Source organism: Enhydra lutris, unplaced genomic scaffold (genome assembly GCF_002288905.1).
Source record: "Enhydra lutris kenyoni isolate GAN:26980312 unplaced genomic scaffold, ASM228890v2 scaffoldscaffold2, whole genome shotgun sequence".
Lineage (NCBI taxonomy): Eukaryota > Metazoa > Chordata > Mammalia > Carnivora > Mustelidae > Enhydra > Enhydra lutris.
In genome coordinates, this window is record NW_019154086.1 from 96,767,015 (window position 1) to 96,786,352 (window position 19,338).

The window sequence follows — 19,338 nt, forward strand, 5'->3', positions numbered from 1 at the left end:
AATCTGAGACAGGGGTATAACCACAGTAATTTATTTACAGATCACCCTTTTGCTGTCATCAGGATCTAGCAATGCAACAGTTAAAAATTATATTTCTGAGAAGTTAAGAAAAGTCTCTTCAATAGTCTTTTTTAGTTTTGTGCGACCAACAATTACCTCAAAAAAACAGGAGCTCTCTACTCAAAACTGTAAAAGCTCACATTACTTCTGGAAGGAGAGTGAAAATACTTTTGGTACTTAAACCAAAATTTAACTTCATGTAAGAAATCAGAACAACGATAATTGTAGCTCAATAGTCTGCGAGACTTTCAGCAGAAAGAGACCTTTCTAGTTCATTTTTGTATAGCATGGGCAATCACTTTCTATACATTAAGCAAAGAATTTCTATACATTAAGCAAATCTCACTAAAAGGGAAGAAAAATTACTAAGCTTGCACAAAGGAAAACATATCGGTAATAAGCTCACATTGCATGTGATGAAATGTGATGTGTAGATTTAAATACCTCATAGGGACCTTTGCTTAAGGGTATCAGAGGCCTTTCTAAGCCCTGGTGTGACTCTAGGTCTCTCTGTCACGGTAAGTGAGCAGAATCTGTTGTTCATTTGAGGGCGGAAGGAGGCACGTCCCTCATGAAACCGTTCACATGGCTTGGGGTCAAGGACTTGGTCTCCTTCGTGAGGACTGGAGAAGGTGGTAATAAATTATAGTGGAAGGAGTAGCTTTCCTCCCCCTGTGAAGAGCTTGCTAATGTATTTTCCTTCTTTATTCTGGTCCAATGGTGTAACTTGACCTTCAGAGCCCATTTCTCCCTGGAACTAAGCCAGAGGAGTACGTGAAATGGCCACTGAGCCCAGAAATCACCACTGATAACATGCTTTCCATACCTGACACTACATTCTATAAGTGACGTGCCCTGGTTTTCAGATACGAAAGACAAAGAGAAGTCACCTTCCTCCGTCACGATTATACACAAACCCTTTCTTCATTTGTGTCAGACTGACAACAGCAATTATTTAACAACGATGCCATCAACTGAATGACGCGCTACGACAATCCTGGGAAGAAGGTTCTCTAGGTTTGGAAAGTCTAAAGGTATACACTGAACTCAAGCATGCAGCTTCCTACAGTGTGATGTTGGAAGAACACAAACTAACGTTACGAGCATAGCAGGGAATTGGTCCAAATGTTGGAGGGACAGACTGTAAGCAGAGAGCACACGCTAGGCCTCACTACCCATCCAGCAAACACAGCTACTCGTAAACTAGCATCTTCCTCACTTCGGACCTGATCTTTCTTTCTTACCTATGGCCTTTCTTTTATTGGGGAAGCCCTAGCCTTACCCAGTACAAGAAAGAGGGCGGAGTCTAGGCCACCCTCATCTTTGAATCCCTTCCCTCTTCTTCACCAGTGGATGAGACTCAAATCTTCTGAAAGCTTTCCTGAAGCTGAACTCCAGCGCGCCTTGGTTAACCCTCGGTGAGTGCCTCGTCTGCTTACATCACAGATGCCCTGGTTTACACCCTACGTGGGCCCAAGTTCCCCTGCCTTTCTAATTCCATCTCCTCTTTTAGAAATGCCAAGTGTGTTCCTTCTGTTACATTTCGGGATCCTGAGAACAGGGACTTTATCATTTCGTTTCTTTCCACCCACCACAGCATTTAATGCAGTGATTTTTGTGAAAGACCAAAATGAAATATTGCTGTTACTAAAACATTGTTACTGTTGTAATAAAGACTTCAGACGGCTTCTTCCCCAGACAAAACACCTCTAACTACTTTCCAGCTCTTCCCTTAAAACTGACTGTTTCGGAGAAATGTATGAAAGTTATTTTCATGTCAGATTTTTTTAAAAGAGGGGGGAAAATCAACTTTGGTGGTATCAACCTCCCCTCTCTATATTTCAATTAGAACACATTGGCCCAGGGGGCTCAACTTTATAAAATTGGTTGAAAGAGTGCTTCTAATTCACTTTTTATTCTTGTAGATGAAAACCATCTCTTCCTTAAAAATAAAATAGAAAGTGCCATAAAAAAAGGCCCAAGGCAAACGACCATCCTGGGGGGGTCTCACCTGGTTAGAATGGACCCGACCCTCAGCCTTGAACTCCACCACCCTCGGCCTTGAACTCCACGGGAGCAGAGAACCACATGGGTGTCAATGGCTGGCTCTTAAAATTCACTTGCATGACAACGGCAATAAGGAAGACATTAGGAGAGCCCGAACTGTGTCTGACTTACTATCGTTTAAATTCCTCTGAAAAGCCCTAAAGGCAGAGATTCATAAAATGAGCCAGAGCAGCTGTCAAGAAAGTTACTCCACTCTCCCTGCCGCCCTGTGAGCAACCACACGGAGGCATGAAGATGTCACAAGGCGGCTTTGGAGCTCTCATCTAGGACTGTGTCTGGGGACACAAGTGACTTGAACTGGCAATGGCAGTGCGAGGGGCCAGGTCTGTTCTTGGCCTGCTACGGAAAGCACCCGAACCAGGGACCTCCGTGAATTAACATCCTCCATCCTCCTTGATTCTTGTACGGAGCCATTACAGGGATAAGGCAGAAAATAAATACGGGAAGGTATGCATTGTTTGTGGAGTTAAATCTAGAATACACAGCCGTGTCACAACTCAGTACTTTGATTCATGGAAAACAAGGGGTACTATTTATTGGGCAGAGTGGTGCACAAGGTCAAAAACCAGGCTCGTGTGTGTTTCTGTTGTGGTGTGACACTGATTTTTAGAACAGTTTGAGGGTGAGTGCTGCGAAGTGTGTAAACCTGGCGATTCACAGACCTGTACCCTTGGGGATAAAAATATATTATATGTTTATAAAAAATAAATAAAAAAAACAGTTTGAGATACAGGCTGAATATAGAACAAAGGGTAAACATGTGTTTCTTTTAATGCTGGAGAAACTATAAAAAAAAAGTGTCTATTTCAGTGTTAATGGGAATTTTAAGTGGTATAAAAAAGAAAAGACTTGTATACAAAAAAATGCACATACATCCTTTCTGTTGTTTTAGTTACTCATGGAGAGTAAGTCCATACAACCCAGAAGAGAGAAAATGTAAATACTTCTGGGCTCTAGAGGTAGTCCCATTCTGATATATTTAGGGTCACAGCTGTGTGAGAAACTGACTGAAGTTTGAGCCCAATTCAGTCAGAAGAGGACCTGACTGCACACCAAACAAGGAAGGAAGGATGAGATGCTCAAAGCAGAAACTACTTTGTCACCAGAGAGAGTGTGCATCTGTGTGGTTTTCCATTTTTGAGGACAGAAAGGTCTAGATAGTCTTCTCCACTTAAAAAAAGGGAAAAAAAAAAACCCAAAACCCTTAAGTTGGAAGGGCTCTTTCATTATTTGAAAAGGGAAGCTCAGAAAGAAAAACAGATTTCTTCAATAGGAAATTGGAAAATAAAGTGTAAGGAGAAGTAAAGGGAAGGTTTGAGAAGTCTGGTTTCCACGGTCATTTCAAATAGTCTCTCTCGATATCTGCAGCTGGGGGAGGCTCATAAGGAAGAACGGGGACGGCGGGGGCTCGAGTGCAAGCACAAGACGCCGGGAGGCAAAAGGGAACCGCGTTGTACCTGGTCGGGTGGTCAGTCCTCGGTCGGCAGCAGGGCGGGCATCGACGGGCTCAACTGGGCACAGGAAGCGAGAGAGGCAGAAAGCAAATGAGACAAATGGAGATGGTGAGTTGTGGCTCCTGAACACGGAGCAGGGAAAAGCATGGGAGACACATAAGTTAGAGGAAAGCAGCGGCTGGGAAAGAACCACAGGGAGTTTATCCCGAGTTTCAGGGAATGGGAGCGGGACCACTTCATAAGCCTTACCGCTCTCCGTGGGCCAACCCCACTGCTGAGGTTTCTGATAAAAACACTTGCAGGATATGCAGCAACATCAAAGAAGAGGGGTTGGGACGTGTGGATTTCCTTCTCATAGAGTTCAGGGATGGATTCTTGGCTTTTGATTAGAAATAAAATACAATATACCCAGCCCGGCGAAAAATCCTGGAGATACCTCCTTTGACAAATGTCCGATCTTCTCTTATTTTACAGTTAATTAACTACAAAAGGACTCCATTAAATCCCCAGGGGAAATGCAAATATGGATTTGTCGGGGGAGGAACGTCTCACCACATAATCTGCCACTCAGTGCACCAAATTTGCTCCCATTTTGAGGGTAAAAGAAGGAAACCAGAGAGTCAGTCTCGCTCTCTAATTTTAAAGGCTGGTTACTATTTTAATAGATGACATACAGTTGTGGTGTGTGAAATGTGAGTACTCCCTTTTGTATTTTTCAACTTCCGCAATTTTTCCTTTGTGCGAGTCCTGGGCTGGAACCTAAGGAAGCGTGCCGGTGGCACCATGGTGCCCGCCATTGCTTACCATGAGCTGGCCTTTCCAAAGTGCTTCTGAGTCTCAGAAAGTATTAACTTGAACTTAGACTGGTTTTTGAAGAAACGGGCAACGGAGAGAAACAAAGCTTTAAGGATTAATAAACGGACAAAGGGGCAAATGAAGCCGAGGGAGGGGAAAAGGCCCTTGGGTAAAGCCTGGAAAATAGGAGGTAAGAAGGTAAGGAGAGGTGAGCAAAGATGTCCATGGGAAGGTAAGGTGGGCTCGAGGGGCTGGCTTCGGGATGAGCAGTTTCGGGAAGACCGTCCAGCTTACGGATGCTCACAGCCCAGCCTTCCCAGGTGGGAACACACACCCAGATCCATCCTGAATGTCACATGTTGGCAGAACGGTGAGGGAGAAGAGAGCGGCAGGGAGTCAAGCCTTCAAATTATGAAAAAAATCAGGTTTCGGAGAATACGAAGACATTTGGACGAGTCCAAAGAGCAACGTGGTTTGGGCCTTTGGCATGCAGAATGGCAGCACGGTGGGAAGAAGGGAGAAAGTCTCCCAACCCAACACTGGCACCAGCACCTGCACCATAAGCAACTTCGGGTGAATGTTCACCTCTGAGGCTGTTTCTTCATATGTAAACAGCCTCTTCTCATTGTATTGAGAAACAAAACAATTTTAAAACCTGTTGCAGAAACGCTCCAATACTATGAAACTGCGTTTATTCAAACTTCCCTAACGACTCTTGCTGAGAGAATGTCTAATTTCTAGTACTTTCCTGGTACGATAGGTTAAGACAGCCTTCTGCAACTCACAAATACATTTGAATGGCACGGATTCTCCGTGTTGTACCTTTTTTCCCATCTGCCACAATATTTAGTGAGGGGCTTGATTACTGAGTTCCCGGAGGGGTGCTGTATTTTTGAGGACTTCCTCAGGAGAGCTCTGGTGGTGCTTCAGTTGAAGAGAAGAGCACGTCCAAGCAGCACACTCATAGAGCGAGAGAGGAACTCGAAGTGGGGATCCTCTTCATCAGTGGCTAAATCATCCGAAACTGTCTTTGACTCATGAGGGAATCAGCTGTTAATCTGTGGTTTAAATACAGGCTGAAGAGCTGCCCGACGGTCCCAGGGTCCACTTAAATGCCACCACTGATTTACTCTGTGATCTTGGGCGAGACACATTCTTTCCAATCCTCGGTTTTGTCATAAGTAAACAGGGTTTTCCCAGGGCTCAAATGTGCCCATATATACATTAAAACCTTATAAATGATAAAGCACTATTCCATAATTCCTTAAAGAAATGCAGAAAAAGCAGCAAATGTACGGACCCAAAGAAAGGAAAAAGTCTGAAAGATATTACCACAAAAGCTAACATTAGTTATTTCAGGGTGAGGAGACTGTTTCTAGAAGCTTCTCTGCCTTTTTTCCCCATGTGCATGTATTGTTTGAAAACAGTAATAAAACCTTGTCTGTTTTTCAGAAGGTGAAACAATTAATAGTTTATTGACTTAAACTGTAGCCTGCTTTAACTGTTTGAGGCTGATTCAGTATGAATTAATATTCAAAAAGTAAGTAACTCCTGTGTTCGGTGAGCAGACATCAATTTTTTAAGACAATTATGACATCGGTGCTAAAAATGCGCATATACATTGAAAAGACAAAGTGGTGCATTATTTCCCAGTCCAACAGATACTTTCTAATTTTCCAAATGAACTATTGCTCCCTGAACCAGAAGGTAACTTCAAGATAGTGTTCAGAACATTTTACAGTAGCTGTTGAGTAAATTAAAAATATGAAAGCAGTCATCTTAAAACTCAAGCAGAAATGTGTTATTCCCAGGTCTTCAGTAGCTTTTAATCACACCTTCTCCTAAGAGAAGTCACATTCTGAGGCTTCTGAGTTTGTTCTGCTGCTCCTTGTAACAGACCAGTTCTGAGCTGAATGCTGCCTAGCACAGCCTGCCACTAGGCCAAAGGAAATGGAGGAAATCAGCAGGAAAACACTTTTACACAGACAGAAAACAGGCCTGAAAATGACATTTTTTTCAAATTTTAGCACTTGCTTATATATTTATTTATTTTTTTAAAAAAGATTTTATTTATTTGAGAGAGTGAGAGAGAGAGAACTCAAATGGGGAGGGGCAGAGGGAAAGGGAGGGGAAGAAGCAGACTCCCCACTCAGTAGGGTACCCGACATGGAGCTCGATCCTGGTACTCCAGGATCGTGACCCAAGCCAAAGGCAGGCGCTTAACTGACTGAGCCACCCAGGCACTCCCATATTAATTTTTTAAAAAGATTTTTAAAATTTATTTATTTGAGAGAGAGCGTGTATGTGCGAACAGGGGGAGGGGCAGGAGGAGAGGGGGAGAGAATCTCAAGCAGACGCCCCAGTGAGCACGGAGCCTGACATGGGGGTCGATCTCATGACCCCGAGATCACCACCTGAGCCGAAACCAAGAGTTGGATGCTTAACCAACTGAGCCACCGAGGTGCCCTCAATTTCAGCATTTGAAGAGATTTTATCATTGCTTCGTTATTACACTAATTAGAAATATACCAGTGGGCAAGTGCACGTTGCAATTACAAATATACAGTCTTAGAAGACCTGTTGTGCCTCTTAGAGAAGCTTACAGTGTTTCATGTATGTATTCTATGCAAGGAAGCTGACTGTTGGCCACTCTGACGCTGGCCTGTGCACCCAATCGTGACAAGGCAGAACAAACACAGATGCCTTTAGCCAGACGCCTTCATGATCCACGAGAACAATAGTTTGATAAGTCACAGCTTCACTGTGGGTTCCTCAGTTAAGTTCTGTGGATCTGAAAAAAGCCACAGGAAAATCCCTCAAGGCAAACTAGCCAGAGAGCCTAAGATGTCGGAAAACTGTGATATGCTTCGTTCTTCAATATAAATTAGAAGAAGGCCTGGGTGTCTGACCCTCTCTCTGGACTTGACTGACTGTTCTTAAGAAAAAGCAATGAACTGTTGGTAAGCGTCTGAAACTCTGATGATAAGGACTGCATGAACAATCAAAGGAAATCCTTTGAGAATTTTAGGTATTTTCAGTGGCTCTGTGTGTGAGCACATGTCTAAGACATTCACAAGGAACAAGGCCCTGGGGAAAGGGAAAAAGGGAGGAGATGGGGAGGGCAGACAGGGGGATATTTTAGGACTGTGTCATTATATGGCTCGTTATAGTCGTTAATATTTAAGGATATACTGTTTGGAGCATAGGGTGATTCTCCCTGGGAGCAGCTGGTAAAACCTCTCTAATGAGATCCCAATTCTATGGAAAGAACAAATGAATGGACAAATGAATGGAAGGAGGGAAGGAAAGAAGGAAAAAAAGATAGAAAAGACAGGAAGGAAGGAAGACAGAAGGAAAATGAAAGGAAAGAAAGAAAGCTACACTAAATATTTACTTTGTTTGTTGTAGATACTTTGCCAAGAGCTTTGCCTGCCATCTCATTTAATGCTCATACCTTATCTCTGAATTAGGAATTATTATTACCTTTGTTTTACAGACTAGGAAATAGCCACAGAGGCTCTCTAAGTTGCCCACCACACCCAGCAGTGCGGAATTTAAACTCTGGTGATCCACGCCTTTCAGGAGTCTGGGGTAGCTTCTGTTCTGTGGGATGGTGGGGATGGGGAGCAAGGATGTTAAATGTGGTGCACAGGGCATTCCCACACGAGTAAAAATAGCCTCGAATCCTCTACAAGGTCCTAAATTCCTGCTGGACATTCATTTGTCTATGATTATGTGGGTCTAGAGCATAACTCAGTTCAATATACAAACACAAAGCATTTTTTGCATAGCTCTTACTATAACCTGGATATGCTAAGAGTTCATCACCGGGTAAAATGGGGGGAGACTGTTTTCATCACAGCCTTCCCAAGAGTTCTCCACTATGTCAGGAACTCATTCACGGTTGCTCATAGAACCTGAATCGTGGAATCAGCCCTGTGTCAGCCTGCATTTGTATCTGTCACATCCACACAGGACAAACACATGATCCTGCCACTGTTTCCACTGGCCGTCAAGCCCGAACACTTACGCCTTGAAACGCTTGTTACATGTTACATCCATTATATTGATTTTTCCCCTGAAACACTGTCAATCTATTTTATTTTAAGATTCACTGTTAAGGAGGCTTTTCAAAATGTTATAAAAGGAGTGTTGGGTCTGATAACACCAAGAACCAGAATTCAAGCTCTGAGATCCTCAATATTCTTGCCTTGTAATACTCCCATGTAAGATTTTGTTATTTATCAATGACAGGTGTTTATTTAACAAGAGTATCAGCTCTTTCTTTGAGGCTTGGGCGATGTGAGTGGCTGTGTCCTGGACAAGGATCCAGAGGCACTCAATCAAGGACTTTGCTCAAGTGGGCATCCTGGCAGCACCCAATGGCCTGCAGTGTGGGTCTCTGTGCACGAGCTCAGACAGTCTCCTAGGACCAATGGCGACAGGCCACTCTCAGAGACTACTTCTGAGGGGAGGTGTTTAAGTCCATTGCTGTTTTGGGGTATCTCCAAAATCTATTGTTCTTAGCCTTCCAAAAACTGATCACTTTGGAGAAATCTAGTAGTTAACCCAACTTTCCTTCTTCGGGTTATCTGGCAAGTGCTGGGGGAAAAATCCCTGCTTGCCTCGTAATTAGGACCAAGACTTCTTTCTTATTTGATTTGGGAGGATTGTCAAGGGGTAGACGACCAGGAAAACAGTGAACATGTTGACAGTGGCATTAAGGTTTGGATTTTAGGAAGCGGGTTGAGTAAAAATAGTTCTTCCCTCTATTTCTCCTTAATAGAACAACAAATATCCTTGCACTTCTTTCCCTAAACAGAGTGGGTCAGTTTGCCTACTATTTAAAAATTTTAATATAAGCCAAATGTTTACTAGAATGCATATATTTTTTAATGGAGACCACATATATGCATATGACCACATATATATACATATGAAGTCAGGATGAAATGCTTGGAATACAGAAAGGAAGAGTTATTTAACTGTTGGTGTTTATGTTACAAATATGATAAATGCAAAGTTAAATTTACCTCATTAAAGATACCAAGGAAGTGTGTGTTCATAGTAAGCAGTTAAGCTCTCAATATCTGATAGAGTGAGAAAGTAAAGAGAAAATGTGAAATTCAGGAAATGCAACACCTTCTCGAATAATATACATTTTTTGCTATTCTTCATGGTGTTATGTGGCACCAAGATCATTGCATTTCACTGTATTCATTAAATTAGAAGAAGCTAACATAAACAGGGCTGAGTGTCTTCGCTGTTGTTGTTTTTACAAAAACTCTGTATAGCCCACATTTGTATAGGATTCACAACATTTAAGAGAAATATCAAGTATTATATTAAACATACATAATAATTTCTCTAAATCAATTTTTACTCTGCTAATGTAGCTTACTTTTGGTTTTCTAATCTTTCCATAAACGTCACCATAAATAAATTACAATTTCTAGTTTCTATTATTTTTGTGTGCGTGTGATCATAAAAATTTAGGTTGGCTCCGAAATAGGTTTTATCCTACTTTTCCAAAATCAACAAGTAATGGAAATTATTAAATGGGAACATTTTATTTATAGAAACTATGTATTTCAAATATGTGAAAAGCTCTTTGATTATGAGAAAGTGATAGGAAGTTCCTTGTAAATTATAATTTTAGAATCACTGCAGTTGAATAAATTCTCAAAGATAGGGTAATTTTTAACAAAGAACAGTCTAATCTATATGTTTAAATTTTTTTTTTTCATAAAAAGCTATGAGTTGGACATAAATGACAAACATTTAACAGTATTTGGTATAGAGGGCATTAAGGGTTATAATTTTCTTCCAAAGAAGTTTGGAAGTTTGGAAGAAATTCTCTTCCAAAGAAGTTTGTCAGACTTCAGTCAGATGTGGGACCTATTTCTCCCTGAATTAAACAGCTCAGTATGCTAAAGGAAAGGAGGAAATCTAGTGTGCATTTAAACTTACAAATGAGACTGGACATTTTCCACAAAGAATTTTCATTAGTGACAGAATGATGAGGATTTTAAAAGACCAAAATGTACTCACCTATTAAAAAAAAGGTACAGTTAGCACTCTATTACTAATAAATTTAATAAGGAAGTTACCCTTGTAACTGAAGTTCTTCGATTTTTATAAGTCTTTAAATTTTTTCCTCTGTGTCAGGATTATTTTTATAAATGGTAAAGTCTTCATTACTTTTGATATAAATGACGCTGCTTTTCGTAGCTGGTATTACTACTGTGATGTGCCCTTTTTCAAATTAATGAAACAAATTTGGGGTGATTACTCACATGGAGACTGTTCATAGAAAGATTTTCTTTCTTTCTTTTTTAAAAAAAGAATTTATTTATTTATTTGAGAGAGAGAGAGAGAGAGAGAGAAAGAGAGAGCATGAGAAGGGGGAGGGTCAGAGGGAGAAGCAGACTCTCTGCGGAGCAGGGAGCCTGATGCAGGATCCTGGGACTCCAGGATCAAGACCTGAGCTGAAAGCAGTCGCTTAACCAACTGAGCCACCCAGGCGCCCCCACAGAAAGATTTTCTGTAATGGTTCCTTAAAAAAAACTTCTGAAGTACACTTAGGGTCTGACACTGAGTCTAAATTTAATCTGAGGCATACACTGACGGCATTTTGAGGTCTCCCTACTGTAGTCCTATTACAATTATTACCACCATCCAAACTTGCCACTTTAACAAAGACACTCACAGGTGAAATCTGGTGTTCTTAAAAAAAGTGCTATTCGTGTTCAGAAATCAAGGTGTTCCCGTGTTTGAAACTGTATACTTCTAAACATGTAAAAATGTTTAAGGAATAAAAAGAACTAAAAGATGTTCTCTTGTGAAGAGATATTGTTTAGAAGTTTCTCCTAAGAAATCCCTGTGAAAGAAAGTACATCCGCCAATGTGCAAATTTGTTGACAGAGAAAATCTCTGAGCTATCGTAGGAAAAATCATGTAGATATGCTTCTTCATTTTGACAGCTGCCTTCAATTTAACTTTCTAAACACAAAGTTGTTTAAATTTTCAGCAAAATTATATTTTATTTGTAGGTGGTTCTTTATCTTTCCCTTTAACAGTCAATGCAATCTGAAATTTAATGCACTAGGTTATTTAACCAGCAAAGACTATTTTGCTGCTTTCCAAATCCCCGTTTCTGCAGGCTCCACGAAAACTTCTTCCCCTGGGAGAAACATTTACACAATTTCATCCCCTGTTTGCTTTGAAGGTGGGCCTAGACTGGCTCATAAACACACACTGAATATTGTTCTTTTTTTCCAGAAGCGACAAAATACCTCTTGGGGAGAAAGTATTTTTCTTAAATGCATGTAAGAAGTCACCACTCAAGAATATCAGGAAGATGTGTGTGTGTGTGTGTGTGTACACACACACACACACACACACACACACATATGTACTGGAATGTTCTTATTCACTCCAGGGCCGCTTACCTTCATTTTCTGTATTGGCCGGCACCGAGTCGACCCCGAAAGGATGCCAGGGCTGGAGGTCGTCCAGGCTGAACTCCCCATTCACGGGAAGAAGCTCCACGGTGGTTTTCGTTTCCGTCAAGGACGGCATGAGGGCATCGTTTCCATAACTGATTCTTGGTTCGCTGATCATGTTGGCCAAGACGTCATCTGAGTAGTTCTGCTCTTTCTGAAGCAGCTCATCTAAACAGAACAAAGCCAGGTGGATGGTGGGTCACAGCAACACGTATGACTGCAGCACTGGCTCCCTTTTCCGGTCTGCCCCACACACAACCGGAGCTGCTCTGCACACACGATCTCATGCAGGGCCACGAGGTGGGTACCACTGTCGGCTCCATCTGATAGATGTGAAAACCGAGGCCCGTGTCAGTTGAGTCACTTATGTAAAACCAGAGCACGTGCCCAAGGCAGGATGTGAGCCCAGGGAGAACGGCTCCCACCAAGGCTGCGGCTTAGAATGGCTGCAGCACTCCTCCCCATGGAGAAAGACCTCGAGAGCTCTCCCTTGCCTCCTCTGACACAGGCTCTGGTAGCCTGGGATCCCAGAGGAATCAACAGTGTGCTGCTCTGCTGAGCTGTTTGCTGGGACGTGGCGGCACTGCGCAAGGGACAGTCCCTTTCAAGCTGGAGGATGTAATCCAGAGAGTCCCTCATCCCTCCTTGAACACATGTAAGGACAAGAGAAGTGTAACTGGGTGGCAGCCTGCTCCATCCTGAACAGTTCGCACTGCTTTGCATGAACAAATCTGCCTTTCCCAAAGGACCCCTGGGTGCTGCATGATGGATGTACTGAGGCAACGGAGAGGGAGTCCCCTTGCCCTCCCAGTGGGGACCTCGCAGACATGAAGCTCTGCTCCAGCCTGCTCTGCTCTGGATGAAACCTCCCTGCCTCCCAGCATTTGTCACGCCCTCTCAAGCCAATTTCCCCTCTCTCCAGCTGATGCTTCTCTTTTCAAAAAATGCTATCAGTTACCCCTCCCCTCTTTTAAGATTATTTCTTTATTTGACACAGAGAGAGAGGCAGCGAGCACAAGCAGGGGGAGCAGGAGAGGGAGAAGCAGGCTCCCCGCGGAGCAGAGAGCCCGATGTGGGACTCGATCCCAGGACTCCGGGATCATGACCTGAGCTGAATGCAGACACTTAACCTACTGAGCCACCCTGGCGCCCCTCAGCTAAGCCTTTTTAAAAAAACGGATTAAACAAAACCAACTTTGTGGAACATAATCTACTTATCTCTAAGTTTTTATGGACTAGTGAAAATTCCTACATTATATACATTTCATTATTGCAGTGCATTTTTTACTGGAAAAGAGAGCTGGGAATATAACCTTGTACTAATTGGAATCACTACTTTAAATATGGGGTTATCACAAGATTTGTGAATCTTCTTAAGCTGCCACAGGTCACCAGGTTTCTCTGTGGAATATATTTTTTACAGTTAGACATCCATGACTAGTATGTGTGCTATTAAAAATGGTATTAAGCAGAATATCTCATCCTCCAATCACACCTCTGTCAAGAGTTTACTGTATCGTATGTTTCAAACCAATCACTGGTTAGTATTACTGCTGCAGAAAAGGAAGAAAATAAAATCGGGATCTAAATTTGATTTGTAACATTTTCCTCCCGTCCTTCATATTCTAAGTTGACAAAAAATTTTACCTGAAAAATTAAAACTCAGTTCCAACAGGACAATTAAAACAATTTGAGATAAGAGCATTAAAGCACGGGATTAATATTCTTCTATGGAGTCAGTTTTATTGCAAGATATCATTCTAAATGATGAAATCCCAAGACAAACAGTCCTTCTGAAGTCTAATTTGAGTTCTAATATATAGCTATTTGCTCCAGCACCATTCTAAAATTCAATTATTTGATGCCTGTAATGACCTTTCCCATGCAGATGAAAGGGCCCCATTAGATTTACTCCAACTTTTTCATGTCTTACAGAGGCATGGCTAATGGCTTATAACTTAGTCAATGTCTGCTTTAATAAATTAAATGGGCATTTCTTTTATATAAATCATATGCTTCTGACTGTTGAGCACTTACAATACTAAAGAGATGACCTTCTAGAATAATTATTGGCACTCACACGTTCCTCTGAGAGGGAATAACCTTCGCCAGCATGATCTGCTCTTGGCCCCACCTGGAGGCATGATGGTATCTTTGTGGCATTTACTGTCACTTAACCTCTCCAGCCCTCTGGAAACCGTTCCTCTTTGTCTTGCATACTCAGTTACAAGCTGGTTCCCTGTGACTTCTCTGAATAACTTTTCTTGTTCCTTTTTCCTAATCTCTTCATCCCTACATTTTCCTTTTGTATCTCTATCCATCTCTTTCTGCAACTCTTCATGTGGAAATCCCATCCCCTCTTGAAACTCTAAGGATGAATCGGAAATGTTATATCCCCAGCTTTCACGTCTTCCTCCCACTCTAGGTTCTATATATGTCTAAATTTGCTGGGTCTATTAGCTTACATCTCCCATGAACTTAGTATGTACAAAACTGAGCTCAAGGCCCCCCTGCTCTCCGTCCTGCCTTCCCCTGTTGGAATCATGGCAGAGCTATGATCCCAGCCACAGGTCTGAAACCTTCACAATCATGTGTGACTCTATTTCTTTGTGTCCCATACTTCTTCTTCTTCTTTTTTTTTTCCTTTTTAAAAAAGATTTTATTTATTTGACAGAGAGAAAGAGCACAAGTAGGCAGAGTGGCAGGCAGAGGGAGAGGGAGAAGACTTCCCATTGAGCAAAGAGCTCGATGCGGGACTCGATCCAACGACTCTAGGATCATGACCTGAGCCAAAGGCAGTTGCTTAACCAGCTGAGCCACCCAGGCGCCCTGTGTCCCGTACTTCTATTACTGAAAACACCTTTTAAAGCTCCATTTCTGGATTCACTTATTCATTTCTCACTCCCCCTTTCTACTATCCTCTTCCCTTAAACCATCATCACTTTCTGCCTCAATAACTTTGAAATTTCCTGCTGTTGCCCCTGCTCTACTTTTTATCCCTTTCTGTTCCCTGTATCTTTTTGTGATACTGAGGAATGGCTCTGCTTCATTTCAGTAACTCCCCGTTCCTACTGAATTACTCCCAACACTACTCTGTCAGATATTAAAGGCCCTCTGTGATCTGGGCCCACCTCATCTTTCTAGCTATGAGGCTCAAGCTCTTTGCTGTATACACTTGATAGAGTGATTTATATGAAGAAATCTATATTTTTGGTCCTCATAGGCACAGAATTGCTAAAACCCTCAGAATTTCATAGGTAATGAGAGCAATAAAGGTATCTCTCGTTATGTTATGAAGTGACTTTTTTAAACAATTTTTTAAAGGATTTTATTTTTATTTATTTGACAGAGATCACAAGTAGGCAGAGAGGCAGAGAGAGAGAGAGAGAGAGAGGAGGGGAAGCAGGCTCCCTGCTGAGCAGAGAGCCCGATGCAGGGCTTGATCCCAGGACCCTGGGATCATGACCTGAGCTGAAGGGAGAGGCTTTAACCCACTGAGCCACCCAGGTGCCCCTATGAAGTGACTTTTGAAAAGCCTGCAGGTCACCGAAGGATGGGCACTAGTCACCAGCGGAACTAACCACATGATCAGAGGGTTGGCACTTTCGGCTCCACCCTCTGGGAGGGGAGAGGGGCTGGAGACCGAGCTCAATCATCAATGGCCAACGATTTAATCAATCAAGTCTACGTAATGAAGCTTCTGTCAAAACCAAGGACAGGGGTCGTCGAGTTCTGAGGTTGCTGAACACGTGGAGATGTGGGGAAAGGAATGTGCTGAAAGCTCGAAGCCCTTTCCCACAGACTTTGTCCTCGGTGTCTCTTCCACTTGGCTACTGGTGGGTTATATCCGTTTTATAACAAATCAGTAATCTAGTAAGTAAACTGTTTCCCTCTGTTCTAGCAAATTAATAGAACCTGAGGAGGAGGTGGATGGAACGTCTGATTCACAGCTGGTCATCAGCAGCACAGGTCACACTTGGACTTAAAATGGGCTGTTAGGGGCAGGGCGGGGGAGTCTTGTAGGACTGAGCCCATAACTCTTGTGGGATATGCACTACCTCTAGGTAGATACTGTTGGGATTGGATTGAATTGATTGAATTCTCCAACTGATGCCGGAGAATTGCTTGGTGGTATGGGTGAAACCCCACATACTGGAACTGGACCCACAGCTCTATCAGCCTGGGTAGCTTGAATTATCCCCAGATGGGACCAGGCATTTCCATCAGGATATTTTGCTCTCTGTTCCTGCTGCATGGGAAGACCATCTCTGCTTATCTAAATTATATGAACTTTTGAAAGCCCAGCCCAAGTGCTCTTTCTTCTGTAACTATCCTCTTAACAGCTTTATGAGGGTTATGGGGGCATTATTATTTCTATGGGACAGGAAACTGAGGCTGGGAGGGATGACCGAATGGACATCAGTGCTGAAGTCCCAGCTGTGGGCTGCAGAAGGCCCACCTCCCTGCCTGTGACCCCCACCTATCTACCCTCCACAGCCCCAGAGCAGGGTTCACTCCTGGTCTCAGCATTGCATTGCTCACCTGCAAAGTGATTATAAGCCTAACTGTTCCAGAACACTTGCAACACTTACTGGGCAGCAAACAGACTCAAAAACCAACAGCCCAATGGAATGGTTATTGCTTTGGTGCCATTCGAACAGGCATTTTCCAGGCACTGGAGCTGAAGGGAGTCCTGTACCCATCTCTGCCCATAGCAGTAAAAAGGGTAGAGCAGGAAACAGTCACATTGGAAAATCTTATGTCTGTACTTCATAAAATATCCAGGACATTTTGGGTTGCAGTAAATCGCGGGGCGTGCTTTTTCTCTTTTATCTCTTATACCGTTGGCAGAAAATTTCCTCCAAATGGCCACTAAAATGTTGAGCCCCATGGTGGTTGATTTTCCAGGTTTACGATATTCACGTTCAGAAAATGAGAGAATAAAACATTCAAGAAATGTTACATTTTTGGCAGAGTGAAAAGCACTTAAGCTTTTTGGGGGGGTGGTACAAAAGAGCAGAAATCCATGCTTTAACCTCAGTTTAATGCAGGAGACTTAGAAACAACCACCTCTGGTTATCTCATTCGGAACAATGAGGTCTATGTGGTTTTTAAGGGACAAAAAGCAGATGAAAATGATAGATTATCATTTGTGGGGGTAGGATTCCATTTTGCAATCATAAAATATTGAAGGAAGCCAGCCAGCTACTTCTTGACATTATTAAGGGCTCAGGATTTTACCAATGGTAAATACAACTGGCACCAGGCAGTTCTGCCTGTGATTAAAAAAAATATACAGAGAGCCACATATGGTTATTTCAGTGCTCCTTCTGAGTGGGGTTTTATCTTTGAATTCTGTGGTTAAGACTCATCGCACAGAAACCACACATTTAGGATGTCAGTGCCCCTGATGGATTACCTGTTTATCTAAATTAATTTAATATTTTACTGCAATGCTTTGATGGCATATATTGGTGATTTCCAAAGCTTTTAAGCATCTAAATTGACCAGCTCCTGTATTAAACCAAGACACAAGGTTCATTTCTCCCCTAAGACTCTCTTTTTTTTTTCTCCTTTCTAAAAGCTACTTGTTACTGCCCAGAATTATAACCACTATCTCTGGAGTTAAATTTATTTTCTTCTATAATACCCAGCACACTTGGGTGCTGTAGTTAGACGTGGAAATATCTGGGTGCTTGAGTGGCTCAGTCGGTTAAGTATCTCTTTGTGGCTCAGGTCATGACCTTAGGGCCCCATGTCGGGCTTCCTGCTTAGCAGGGAGTCTGCTTCTCCCTCTGTCCCTCCCCTGCTCATGCTCTTTCTCTCTCTCTCAAATAAATAAAATCTTAAAAAAAAAAAAAAAAAGAAGTGCATACATTTAACTGAGTTCAGTGATGGTAATGTTTAACCTACAGCCTAAACAGAGATAGTCAGTTTCAAATATGAAACATACAGCAAACCTTTTCCCCTTGCCCTTTTAAAAAGTGTGTTGAGGATTTATACTAAGCATACTTAATAGTTAGGAGGAGAAAAACAAATCCCACCATACAGTTATCATAGAAAATATTTAAAATATTCCAAGGTGATGGGGATGAAGGAGCGTGAGATCCCCATATTCTACACCTGAAGCTAATATCACACCATGTGTTAACTGCATTTTAAATAAAAACTTACATACTTTGAAAAAAGCAGCATCAAGAGAGTCCTCCAATAGTGATATCATTTTCAAATGACTTATATATATACATATATACATATATATATGTATATATATATATATATATATTTTTTTTTTTTTGTGGAAGCATTAAACTTCTATGATAGTTTGAGAGAAATGGCCCCATAAAAGGGTTGCTGAACGGGAAACAGAGGAATTCCAGATCATCTGTCTCACAGACCTAAGTTATTAATCCACTAGCCAAACGCCTTCTGAAGTTTTAACTGCCGTATTTTAGGTTTTGAGAAAATACAGTTTGTAAATATTAAATCAGTTCTCTTTTACAAGCTTTAGTTACAATTACTCAACCACCTCTTCTAACTTTTAGATATGTTTGGGGTGGGGAGGAAAATCTCAGCGTTTTTTTCTGTAACACACAGCTATTAATGGTCTGATTTGGAAACCAGCATCAGTTGAGATCTCCTAGGCTTGCTGGTTTTCTCTATATAGGACTGAAACTGCACTGCTATGATTTTTTTTTTTTCAATTTTCTGATTCTTCTGGTTCCTGCTGAAAAATACGTATTTATCTGTAGCCTCACCCCAAACAGAAATTTCCTTTCAGCTTTGTCCAAAAGGGGATTCTCATATGACCCATGCTTACCTCTCTTTTTTAAATAAAGAAGAAATCACAATTTAAATGTTTCTCTATGGTGAGCTGTCCATTTCTGTTTTCACAAATGGTATCTTTTTAATAAATATTTGCTTCTGTGTCTGAAAGAACTGAGGGTTACACCTCTGTGTGAAGCACATTCCTTTCCCTGCTCCCGGCAACCACCACAGCCACACTGGGAATAGCTATAAAAGGGATGCAATTTTTCCCCGATCAAGAAGCTCCACTATGAATCTGCTGTCATCCATTCTAGGCATTTTGCCCACACCAGGCCTATGAGATCAGATTTAATTTCCCAATCACGGTTCTGTGCAAGTCTGATTCATGGCTCAGCACATAACCGCCACGCTGGTTCATTATACTGAACGTTGCCATGTCTCTGAAGCTCCCTGAGGCTCGCATTCCTCATCCATAAACTTGGAGGAGATTGGATGGATGGTCTTAGCATTTGCTCCACTTTGAATCCTGTTAGCTGTGCTCTCGTATGTAGAAGTCCCCTGCAGAGCTAGGGAACACGAATTTGCAGGCCACCGTGGTCCCCAGGTGATTCTCAAGCACGTTACAGACAAACCACTGCCAAAAATGGTCTCGGTCATCACCTTCATAACAGACACCGCAAGTCTCGAAA

At 42.1% G+C, this 19,338-nt stretch overlaps 1 protein-coding gene across 7 annotated transcripts in view; it reads right to left on the bottom strand.

Moving 5' to 3' along the window:
- The window catches only part of LOC111152475 (amyloid beta precursor protein), a 277,755-nt gene that overhangs the window by 15,992 nt on the left and 242,425 nt on the right, over nucleotides 1-19,338 (bottom strand). For 4 of the 7 annotated variants that reach the window (XM_022510986.1, XM_022510978.1, XM_022510964.1 and 1 more), the window contains 2 exons: nucleotides 11,828-12,049; nucleotides 3,585-3,638 (listed from right to left, as the gene is read on the bottom strand). In XM_022510986.1, the coding sequence (XP_022366694.1) occupies nucleotides 3,585-3,638; nucleotides 11,828-12,049 (276 nt within the window). The remainder of the gene's footprint in view (nucleotides 1-3,584; nucleotides 3,639-11,827; nucleotides 12,050-19,338) is intronic. The other 3 variants (XM_022510996.1, XM_022510970.1, XM_022510961.1) reach the window with 1 other exon arrangement.